Here is a 12,500-nt window from a genome sequence, read left to right as displayed (position 1 = left end):
TACAGTAAAGGTTGTGTGTACAGTCAGGATCTCTATGAATTTCCCGAGGAGGAAATACTGGCTATGTGTCCTAACTCAGTCCAGAAGGTGACTAAGATGAGGAACTCCTCCAACATGGTCCTTCTCACCTTTTTTGGGTCCACCCTCCTGACCGTGTTAATATCGGACCTATTAATCTTAGGGTGAGGCATTTTGTTTCTCGTCCTCTTCAGTGCTTCTCATGCTATGGGTACGGTCACGGCAAAAGCTCGTGTAAGGAAGCTTCTCGATGTGGTAATTGCTCTGCACTAGACTCACATTCTGAGGAGCATTGCAATGCTGCAGCTTATTGTTTCCATTGCCGTGATGCTCACCAGGTACGTTCCAGGCAATGCCCAGGTATCGCCTGGAGCAGGACATTCTACAGCTTGCTAACACTCAGTTCATCAGCCTCGGTAGCGCCCGCCGTGAACTCCTGTACCGCCAGAAGGCCGGTACTGGTGCGACATCCTATGCTTCATTGGCTGCACGCTCTTCAGCTGAGTCTGCCGGTCCAAAGACAACTCCTTCTGCTACCTCTCGCTCTGTTGGGGCGGGTGGTCCAAAGGCCAATAGGTTTGCCCTTATGACTGATGACTCAGGTGAGTCTCCTGCAAGAAGCGACGAGAATAATACGGACTTGACCAAACTAACCCATTTAGTGGATGTCCATTTGCCTCCTGCATCGCCTAAGCTTTTGAAGAGCATGATCAAACGGCACCGCGGCTCTGCGGAGTCGTTAGATTTAGCTCAGCCTAAGCAGTCTAAGGTTTCTCCCGGTGCACATAATCGTGAGTCCTCCAGGGACCGCACTACTAGGGTAGCTCCAGTAGTTTCTGTTCAGCCTCCTGTGACACCATCTGTCTCAGATTGGGCTTCTTGTAATGAGGACGGTCTTTCCATGGAGACGTCCGATGATATTGTCACAGCCGTCCCTCGTGAACCCCCACTCTATCAGTCCATCCTGACCCTCGTCTTCGGATGACCGGTAAGAGTGATGATGGTTCGCATCACTCACCGGTAGGCCGAAAAGGCTGCGGTCCAACGACCCGGTACACCTCAACTCCCGGTGTCTTCTTGTCGGTTGATTATTTCTAGTCAGGCGAGCCACGGGCAGCCCATTCAAAAGGCTCGCCCGTCCACTGCACCTAAATAGTGTTACGGCCCGCCCGTAACATGCATTACTACCATCACCTCCTCCGCTTGTTACCTCGTTCGCCACCTCTCCGCCTCCCCTTCCACGTCATCGTCTCGTGAACCTTCCACGCCACCGTCTCGTGAACCTTCCACGTCACCGTTTCATGAAGCCCGGCTACTGTCCCGAAGTTGGATTCACGCGGCCCCTTTCGACTCAACCGAAAGTGTTGAGCCAGCTCTTGGTTTTCTGGATTGGGAGTTGAGATCCAAGCCTCAACCAGTGAACACAACGCCTCTTGGTTCTGCCGTGGGATCAACCATCACCCAGCATTTCACCACTGCGACACCGCATAAGTATCACTTCCCCTCGTCCGTGTTTTCCACATTGCCTCTATATAGGATTAGGATTATTGTTAGGTATTAAGTTGGGTTCTTTATTGTTGTATTTATTACTGTGTTATATGTATATGTGTATGTCATTTTCCTGTGTTTCATGTTATATATCTGTGTTTCATGTTTCTTGTTATATATGTGTCAATTTCATTATGGGTTATTAAAATAGCTTTTTAAAGTGACCCCCTTTTGCATTTCCTCACCAGTTGAACCTGCAGTGTTTTTTTTATTGTTATTGTTCACCGGCTCTCCGATGCCAATCTTACCAGTTTAACCGGTGAACGTAACAATTGGCGACCGTGACAGGACCATTATAACCCATGTTCAGTGTTCCATTTTTCCAGTGACTTTTTTTCTGTGATTGCTTGTGTTTCTGTGGTGTTGTGACTCTGATGTGTTTTTTTTCTGTGACTTACTCTGCGTGTGGTTTAAATTTACCTTTGTGCGTTCAAGTGGCTCCTTTTGGGTTAAACGTGCTTCGTGACTTTCATTGGTATCGCATAGCAGTGGTAGAGCAGGAAACCAGGTAGAAAGGCGTGTTCACCGATAGCACTTATCTCTATTTTTGCACATAGGCAGGTGTGTAATAAGTGTTATCCAAGTGTTGGGATCATCATATGTTCATGCGAACCCTCAATCCCCTCACTTCGCGGATCATTTTTCTCGCTAGTTAGAATCGGCCATTTTAACTAGTCTCTCAGACTAATCCGCCTCCTTATCAATAACAAGTCTCAGTACATTCGCTCCTCACTCAAGTCTCGTAACTAGAGTAATCCGGATCCCTCTTAATGCCGTAACTCTAGTTTACCCCTCATTAGTGATTGTACTCATAAGTGTTTACTTAAGTATAATCTAGGTAATTTCCAAGGTTGCCTTTATTATCACTCTGCCAAGTTCCTCACTTAAGTAATTCGCTTATCATTTTTTTTGTTGTGGTTTAACATCTATTTAATATGGCTTCCGCTCAGTTTAACGTTGAAGATTTTTGTGCCGACCCTTCTCTGGAACAACTTAAATATGCTAATATAAAGAAGGACCAATGGAAGACCATCGCTAAACATTTTGATGTTCCCATCACGTCTCAGATGACTAAAGAGGTCATTAAGAATGTAGTTGTTGAACATCTAGTGCAAGAAGGTCAGTTGCTAGGAAATGCCATAGAAGAGTTAACTCCCATGTCAGCCTCTACGAGGACTATAATACACAGTCCCCAGGAAGAACAGGATAAGAGTAGGATAAGTCAATGGGAAATTGAGAAGCTTAAACTAGAATACCGGATGCATGAAAACAAATGCAACTACAGGCAGAAAAGAAAAAAAGAAATGCAACTACAGGCAGAAAAGAATGCAACTACAGGCAGAAAAGATAAAGAGAGAGAATTTCAGTTACAACTTAGAAGGCAGGAGAAAGAGTTAGAAATTCAGGAGTTAGCCCTACGAAATGACGCTAAGTTTAGAGGGAAGAAATAGATATAAAGAAACAGTTAGCAAGCTTTAATCCTGCTACAGTTGCTCCGCTAGTTCCCCTTTTGATGAATCTGATGTTGACGGGTCATTTCGCGCTTTTGAGAGCATTGCTCATAGGAATAAATGGCCCAAGGATCAGTGGGTGTCTCTCCTTGTCCCTAAGCTAGTAGGAAAAGCTTATAGGGTATACAACGGCCTTAGTGATGAGGTAGAATATGAAGAGATCAAAGGTAACATTCTAGACGCCTACTCTATCACTTCTGATGGATACAGACAACAGTTTCGAAAGTATGTGAAACCAGAGTCTCACACCTATGTTGAATTCGCTAGTGAGAAACTAAGACAATTTAAGAAATGGTTAGCCGCCCTTAACATTACCACCTTTTCGGAGTTGCTCAATCTAATGGTCCTGGAAGAATGGAAGAACAAGTTACCATTTAATATTCTGAGGCATGTGGAAGAACGGGAGAGAGTGATCTTATGTCTGCCGCTAAAGTGGCTGATGCGTTTGCTTTGTTGATGGGATCCCTGGGTAGTAGAGGTCGTGGTTCACTATCTAATGTTAGGTCCTCCTTTGGGGAAGGTTTTGGGGCGCGGGTGGTAAGCCAACCGGATTCTCGCCAAATGCATATAATTCCCCCTGGTGTACATACTGTAAGAAGCCAGGTCACACGATCCAGAAATGTAGACACCCAAATTGCAAGGGTTCTCAACGTCAATTTTCTTTTGTGGCCCCTAGACCTAACACATTTGAGAACAAGAAACCAGTGGCCCTAGCTAACCCTGTCAACTCTCCTCTAGAACTTTATGACTCGTACATGTATCAAGGTAAAGTGTCCCTGACTGATGGTAAAGACAAGGCAATAAATATCAAGGTTCTGCGTGATACAGGTGCTGCCCAATCCATCTTAAGGGAAGATGTCATCCCTAACATCAAACAGGCTTTCACTGGGAGAAGGTGATCCTTACAGGTCTCGAATCACAGCTCTCCTATCCCTTGGCTAATATTAGCTTACAGTGCCCGTTCATTTCAGGAGAGGTTGAGGTAGCCATTAAACCTGGTGAACTGCCAGTACCGGGGTACATCTTGTACTGGGTAATGATCTTGCGGGTAACTTGGCTGTTCCAAACTTAATTGTTCTTGATTCTCCCTTAACAGAAAGTCCCACTAAGACCCTGGACGAAACATCCCCTCACTTCTTCCCAGTGTGTGCAGTCACCAGGTCTCAGTCCAAGTCCCCTGCCCTTTCATCACCTCCTCCACCAATGATTGCCTCTACTGACAATTTGTATAATGACATCATTTCAAAGGAGAATTTGATTAATGCTCAGGAACAGGATCTCACTTTGGCTAAGATCAGACATGTTGCCAGTGAGACAAAGGATATGTCTAAATTGCCTTGTTTTTATTATCAGGAAGGAGTCCTGATGCGTGCCTACAGACCACCTGAACTGAAACAACTAGACACCTGGTCAGAAACACATCAAGTTGTCATCCCTTGTCTGTAAGACCAGCCATTATAGAACTAGCTCATGATGGATTGTCAGGTCATCTAGGCATCCAAAAAACCTACAAGAAGGCTCTTCAACATTTTTTTTGGCCAGGAATGAAAAAGGATGTGTCACACTATGTAAAAACATGTCACATATGTCAAATTGTGGGTAAGCCTAACGAACGCCTTGTGCCAGCTCCTCTGACGCCTATTCCAGTTCAGACGGAGCCCTTCGAAAAGATCATTCTAGACTGCGTAGGGCCCTTACCCAAAACCAAACGAGGGAATCAGTATTTGTTAACCCTCATGGATCCCACTACCAGGTACCCTGAAGCATTCCCTCTTAAGAACATCACATCAAAGACCATTGTAAAACATCTAATACATTTTTTCACCTCGGTAGGAATTCCAAAACAAATTCAGTCTGACAAGGGTAGCAATTTCACTAGCCATTTTTTCCAACAGATAGTGAATGAGCTAAACATCGACCATGTTACCTCCTCGGCTTACCACCCCAATCCCAAGGCTGTCTGGAGCGGTTTCACCAAACATTAAAATCCATGATGAAGAAGTATTGCTTGGAGCATCAAGGAGACTGGGATGAAAGTATTTCTTTCCTTCTCTTCGCTTTAAGAGAATCTCCTCAAGATTCTTTAGGTTACTCCCTTTGAATTACTCTATGGTAGACAGATCAGGGGCCTCTCAAAATATTAAAGGATCAATGGTTTACTCAAAATACTCCTTCAAGCCCCAGTGTGTCTGACTACATCAGTAACCTTAAGAATAAAATCAGTGAAGTCAGATCTTTTGCTAAATCAAACTTCCTCAAATCTCAAACTAAAATGCAACAGAATTCTCTTCCCAAATCTGTCATGAGAAGTTTCAAACCAGGAGACAAGGTTTTACTTTTTCTCCCCACTCCAGGCAATGCTCTTCACAGTAAGTTCATGGGACCTTATGTTGTGGCTCAAAAACTAAGTCCATTAAATTATGTGGTCCACACTCCTGACCGTCGTAAGGATTCCCAACTTGTTCATATTAATCTAATGAAACCTTACCACTCCAGAGAACCAGAGGACGACTTGTCTCGCGCTGTACCTGTATGTCTGATAGGAAGGAGTCTGGTCCTGTGCCCCCGAGGAAGAGTCCGACATCGAATTCCTCTTCTCGTCACCTAAAGGACGCCCTCAAACAGCCAAATCATGTCCAACCTGGATGAGGTGTTTGTTTCCTTAACACCTTCACAACAGTCTGATCTTAAAAAGTTATTGCTAGACTTTTCTGAAATCACAGGTGACCTTCCAGGAGTTTGTAATACTATCCAACATGACATAAGATTAACATCTAATGACATCAAGCCTATAAGACAACCAGCCTATCGCATTTCACCCATTAAAAGAGACTTGATGAAAAAGAGGTAGACTATCTGCTCTGTCATCACCTTGCAGAACCTAGTATATCTCCTTGGGCTTCTCCTGCCTGTTAACATCTAAGCCAGATGGTAGTAGTCGATTTTGCACCGACTAGGAAATTAAATAAAGTGACGGTGCCAGACTCCTACCCATTGCCTTGATAGAGGACCTTATAGATAGTATAGGAGTAGCCAAATTTGTAACCACTATAGACTTGCTTAAAGGTTACTACCAGATTCCCTCTCGGACGAGGCCCAAATAATATCCGCCTTCATCACTCCCTTCGGACTATACCAATACACAGTGATGCCCTTTGGATTGTCTAATGCTCCCCACCTTCCAGAGGGCTATAAATTACATAACTCAGGACTTGGAGGAACATGCGTATCTGGACGACCTGGTGGTGACTGCAGACGACTGGGCAACACATCTGACCCGTCTTCGGAGGCTGATGGGTCGGTTGCAGCCGGGCTTACCATCAACCTGGCCAAGTCCACCTTCGGAGTCTACGGTGGTCTACCTGGGACATGTGGTGGGGAACGGCAAGGTTCACCCAAGAGAGCTAACGTTGAGGCCATCCTTGGCTTCCTGTTCCTACCACCAGGAAAGCTCTCATGAGGTTCTTGGGGATGGCTGGTTTTACAGACGCTTCTGTAAAACTTCTCCACCCTGGCCGCCCCTGACGGACCTTCTCAGCACTTGTCCCCTTCCACTGGACCTGTGACCAAGCCTTCAAACACCTCAAGGCGTTTCTCCTCGGAACCAGTGGTCTGGACGCCGGATCACTCCCGACCCTTCCATTTACAAGTTGACGCGAGTGGAGTTGGAGTGGGTGCTGTCCTACTACAAGGACCCCACAAGCGGCATCCTCCATCCCATCGTTACCACTCTGCAAAACTGAAACACCATCAACTCAACTACTCCACCATCGAAAAGGAGGCTCTGGCACTCGTGCTGGCGCTCCAACGTTTTGAGTGCTATCTTCATCCTGGTCCGCACATCACCAAGGTCTTCACGGACCACAATCCTCTGGCCTTCCTTACGCCATGAGGAACCGAAACCAACGCATTCTTAGGTGGGCCTTGTTAACTCAACCTTCAACCTGGAAGTCCATCATATCAAGGGGTGGACAACATCATCGCCGACGCCTTATCAAGATCTCCTGTCTCACCTCCTTCATGAGCCCATTACGGAGGTCTTAGGGGAGGAAATGTTACGGCCGCCCGTAACATGCATTACTACCATCACCTCCTCCGCTTGTTACCTCGTTCGCCACCTCTCCGCCTCCCTTCCACGTCATCGTCTCGTGAACCTTCCACGCCACCGTCTCGTGAACCTTCCACGTCACCGTTTCATGAAGCCCGGCTACTGTCCCGAAGTTGGATTCACGCGGCCCCTTTCGACTCAACCGAAAGTGTTGAGCCAGCTCTTGGTTTTCTGGATTGGGAGTTGAGATCAAGCCTCAACCAGTGAACACAACGCCTCTTGGTTCTGCCGTGGGATCAACCATCACCAGCATTTCACCACTGCGACACCGCATAAGTATCACTTCCCTCGTCCGTGTTTTCCACATTGCCTCTATATAGGATTAGGATTATTGTTAGGTATTAAGTTGGGTTCTTTATTGTTGTATTTATTACTGTGTTATATGTATATGTGTATGTCATTTTCCTGTGTTTCATGTTATATATCTGTGTCTCATGTTTCTTGTTATATATGTGTCAATTTCATCATGGGTTATTAAAGTAGCTTTTTAAAGTGACCCCCATTTGCATTTCCTCACTAGTTGAACCTGCAGTGTTTTTTTTTATTGTTATTGTTCACCGGCTCTCCGATGCCAATCTTACCAGTTTAACCGGTGAACGTAACAATAGTCATCTTCAAGCTTCTACAGTGGAACTGTAGAGGCCTTCGCGCCTCGTGGGAAGAAATCCGAGCTTTATTGTCGGAGTTCTCTCCAGCCTGTGTAGCTTTACAAGAGACTATGCTAGGTGATAGTACTTATTCTAGTCTTCCTGGCTATCGTGACTTTTTAGCACTCCTTTCCTTGACCAGGGCCACCACGGTGGCACAGCTATCCTAGTCCGTCAAGACATACCTGTTGTCCCTTGCAACTCAACTCTCCCTTCAGGTGGTTGCTGTTAAGGTTTTATGGGACGATCCTACACTATTTGCAGTTTATATCTCCTCCTCGGCTTCCTGTCTCCAGGGGTGAGCTTGACGGCCTGGTGCGTCAGCTGACTCCGCCTTTTCTTTGTTGGGAGATTTTAACGGCCGTCACCCATTGTGGGATGAAGGTGCTAGTAATCCTCGTGGGGTTTTAATCGGTTCTTTTATTGAGGATGAGGGATTGAGATTTTAAATTCTGGGATGTTACACATTTCCACAGTCCTACTGGGACTTTTACAGCTATCGATCTTTCTATTTGTACATCTAATTCTTTCCTTGATTTTAATTGGCGGGTCCTACCGGATTTACACGGTAGTGACCACTTTCCGATTTTATTGGAATCTGTGAACTCTGAGCCACAGTCCCGGCCCCCACGCTGGGTTTTAGACAAGGCAGATTGGCCTCGATTCACAGACCTTAGCTCTTTTATCCGTCCGTTGGCTGACTTTTCTACTTGTGCTGAGGCTCTTGATTATTTTAGCGATTTTTCAATTTCACTAGCGCTTCAGACAATCCCTAGGACGTCCGGCCGCTTTACTAAGCGTCCTGTTCCTTGGTGGAACGCAGCATGCACTGAAGCGGTGAAAGAGAAACGGGCAGCTTTCTCTCGTCTCCGGCGACATCGTGGGGACCCGCAGTGCCTGGAAGCTTTTCGGCGCTGCCGAGCTCGAGCCCACCGCGTTTTGAAAGAGGCACAAAGAGCCTCTTGGAAAGCTTATGTCTCTTCCATTAACGCCCGCACCTCTTACGGATGTCTTTAACAAAGTCCGCCGAATTGCTGGGAAGTATTCTGCTCCTCCCCCACCAGTTTTGTTGTCTGCTGGGCGAACGGTGGCAGACCCTAGGAGTGTCGCCGACCTCTTCGCGGAGCACTTTGCCAGTGTTTCCCGGAGGCATCCTGCAGCCCGGGCGCACGTCACCGCCAGAGAATGGAATCTCTCGGCATAAATTTTTCTTCCACTGGAGGGGAGTCTTATAATGTCCCTTCTCTGCCTCCGAGTTGCAGACTGCTTTGTCCCAGTGTCATGACTCTTCTCCTGGCCCAGATGATATTCCTTATGCCTTCTTGCGCCACATGTCTGACAGTGCTTTTAACTTTTATTAAATCTTTATAATATGATTTGGCATACCGGTGACTTTCCATCTTCTTGGGCTGTGGCAGTGGTTCTCCCATTTCCGAAGCCTGGGAAAGATAATCTCCAGGCTACGAACTACCGTCCTATATCTTTGACGTCCTGCATTTGTAAAGTGTTAGAAAAGATGGTAAATGTAAGACTCATGTGGTACTTGGAGAGGGGAAGTACTTGTCATCGGTACAGTACGGCTTCCGAAAGATGAGGTCTACTACTGATGCTCTTTATCCCTAGAGTCTTCCATTTGTGAGGCCTTCGCTAATCACCACCATCAAGTAACAGTGTTTTTGACCTGGAGAAGGCCTACGACACGGCTTGGTGTCATGGCATTTTACAGTCTTTGTTTAATTTTGGCCTTCGTGGCCACCTTCCTATTTTTATCCAGCAGTTTTTATCCAGACGTTTTTACGGGTTCGAGTGGGAGTGTTCTCTCTGAGGCTACTGCTCTAAATGATGGTGTCCCACAGGAAGTATTCTTAGTGTTACATTATTCGCAGTCGCCATAAATGGTGTTATTGATACTCTCCAGATGGCATTCACAGCTCCTTATATGTTGATGATTTATGTATTTCTTTGCTGCTGCTAGGATGTCACTGATTGAGCGCAAGCTCCAACTGGCGATCAATAGGGTGTCCAGTTGGGCCAACATGAACGGTTTTCGATTCTCCACCTCAAGACCGTAGCCATGCATTTTTGTCGCAACCGTGGTGTCCATCCAGACCCGGATTTATACCTCGCCAATAGACGCCTCTCATGCGTGGAGGCGACTCGATATCTTGGCCTTTATTTGACAACCGTCTCACCTGGGTTCCCCATTTCCGTTCTCTTAAGGCGTCTTGTCGGCAGGCATTATCCCTTCTTCGGGTTTTAAGTCACACCTCTTGGGGTGCGGACAGGGACACGTTGCTGCTGCTTCACCGTACACTCATACTTCCCAAGCTGGAATACGGCTGTGAGATCTACTCATCCGCAACGGATGCACGACTACGCACGCTTGACCCGTGCATCATGCTGGGGTCCGCTTGGCTACAGGTGCATTTCGGACATCTCCAATACCTAGCCTTCTAGTGGATGCTGGTTTCTGGCCGCTCGACCTCCGGCGCCAGTCTTCGATGCTCCGGTGTTGGTTTCGCACCCACCGTCTTCCTGATTCTGTCCCTTGTCTGTCAATGTTGCGGGACTCGCGTTCGCAGGCGTATGTCACTCGACCGAGTCTCCTAAACCTTTTGGCCTTAGAGTTGCAAATCTCATGGCGGAGTTATCTATCGACCCCACTCCTGTGTACTCTTTCCGGCTCCCACGAGTTGGTTATTGGCAGCTTCCTGTTATCTCATTATGCCCTGCCATGGATGGCAAGAAGGATTTTCTGCCAGCTCTGTCCCACACACGGTTTTTAGAACACTTTTTATCCATTCTGATGATATCCCTGTTTTTACTGATGGTTCCAAATCCGACGCAGGCGTTGGGTTTAGTGTGGTTTTCCTCTTTTATCGGTCTGGCAGCCTTCCTTCAGTGGCATCCGTCTTTACTGCGGAGCTGTCTGCCATAGTCCTAGCTTTACAAATAATTTTTACTCTACCGGTTTCGTCTTTTACAATTTTTAGTGACTGTCGCAGTGCTCTTACTCTCTCTTGCACTATATCCTTTAACCCTTTGGTTTTATCAGCCCTGGAGTGGCTATACCTTCTTACACAACGAGGATATCGTGTTGGGTTCTGTTGGGTCCCTGGTCACGTTGGTGTTCCAGGAATGAACACGCAGATCGCCTCGCTAAAGAGGCAGCAAGTCGCGCTCCATCTCCTGCCTCTGTTCCGTTTCGAGATGTCTTTCCTCTAATTCGTGAGGCAGTTGCAGCAATTTGGCAGAGGAGATGGCTAACGGGGTCGCAACCTCGAAAATGGGAGAGATCACTACTTCCTCTATCCCTCACTGGACATACACCCATGTCCGGGATCGACGTTTACAGACTTTATTGGCGCGACTGCGTATAGGTCACACGTACCTTACACAAAGGTACCTGTTGACCAGGGACCCTCAACCTTACTGTGATGACTGCCTGGTGCCGCTTACCGTGCGGCACCTATTGGTAGAGTGCCCTAGTTTGATAGAGTTACGACACCGCTACCTCTACCGCTGTCGCGGTAGAGATAGCAGTGTCTATCATATCTCAAAGGTCCTTGGACCAGAGTGCCTGGCCCAAGGCCATGACGTTTTTAGATTTTTGGGAGAAGCTGGCCTTCTCCTAAAGCTATGAATTTTATTCTTATTTTATTATGTATTTTAATATTTTATTTAGTTTTATTGTCCTTTTTTAGTTTTTAAACTACTGTATTGTTTTAACTGTTTTTAGACATTTTAAATTTTTGAAGTGGCACCATATGACCTTGGCTGTTGCGGCGCCTTTTTTAAAATCCATCCATCCATCCATCCATCCCTCCCACAATCACCTTTGAACTACTGTCTGTTATCGAAATTGTTTGTGATCATATTAATTTGTAGTACTAATATGACAATACGTTTCTGAATTAACCTACATAATCATTCCTATTAGCCATGCACCATATCACAATGTACTGCAACATACCACCTTTATTTCTTTTCAGTTGAGGTGCAACCCATTGGTTCTGCTTGCACACCAGGTATACCCACACATGACCACTCCCACCACACTCTCCAAATCCGAGGTCTAGGATCAAGAAATGCCCAAGATGAGGAGTATGTTACATATGTTAAGGAATTTAATCATATGACAATTGACCTGAAAGCTAGGCTTGCAACAATAGTTAAGGAAAGAGACTACCTGAAAACAGAAAATGTGAAAATGAAGAAGAGCATATTATCATTACAACAACAATTTAATGATGCTAAAATGGAAAGCAAATGAGTAAGGATTGTGTGTTTGAAACACTGGAGGTCATTGCTCCTTACAGATTCAGTCAAGTGCCACATGTAAGTCTGTACCCAGATATGGAGAAGAGGATATTGCTAAAGCTGTTACTTTAAGAAGCTTAAGCCCAAAGGCTTATCAACTTTAAGGAATGTTTGAAAGTTGCACTACCTTCCCATGTACCATCAGTCGGTGGGTTTCAAAAAGTAAATTTAGAACCAGGTGTCTTACATAGTGTCAAGAACCTACTTCATTGCAAATCACCCACAATGTCCGTAACTGATCGCCTGTGTGTATTATCGTTTGATGAAACATCTTTATCTCAAGAGTGGTCATATGACTTAGGACATGACATCCTGTATAGCCCCACATAAATATTCAGTGTGTAATGC

The 12,500-nt window shown here is 45.9% G+C and overlaps 1 protein-coding gene across 1 annotated transcript in view; it reads left to right on the top strand.

Annotated features, from left to right (window-relative positions):
* Nucleotides 1–12,088, top strand: part of LOC123517798 (putative nuclease HARBI1) — a 14,736-nt gene extending 2,648 nt beyond the window's left edge. The window contains exon 3 of the mRNA XM_045278280.1: nucleotides 11,825–12,088. Coding sequence (XP_045134215.1) covers nucleotides 11,825–11,911 — 87 coding nt within the window. The 3' untranslated portion in view covers nucleotides 11,912–12,088. The remainder of the gene's footprint in view (nucleotides 1–11,824) is intronic.
* Nucleotides 12,089–12,500: the final 412 nt, after the last annotated feature.

This window comes from Portunus trituberculatus, chromosome 6 (assembly GCF_017591435.1).
Source record: "Portunus trituberculatus isolate SZX2019 chromosome 6, ASM1759143v1, whole genome shotgun sequence".
Lineage (NCBI taxonomy): Eukaryota > Metazoa > Arthropoda > Malacostraca > Decapoda > Portunidae > Portunus > Portunus trituberculatus.
The sequence above is the reverse complement of the archived record's forward strand: the minus strand, read 5'-3'. Positions and strand labels throughout refer to the sequence as shown.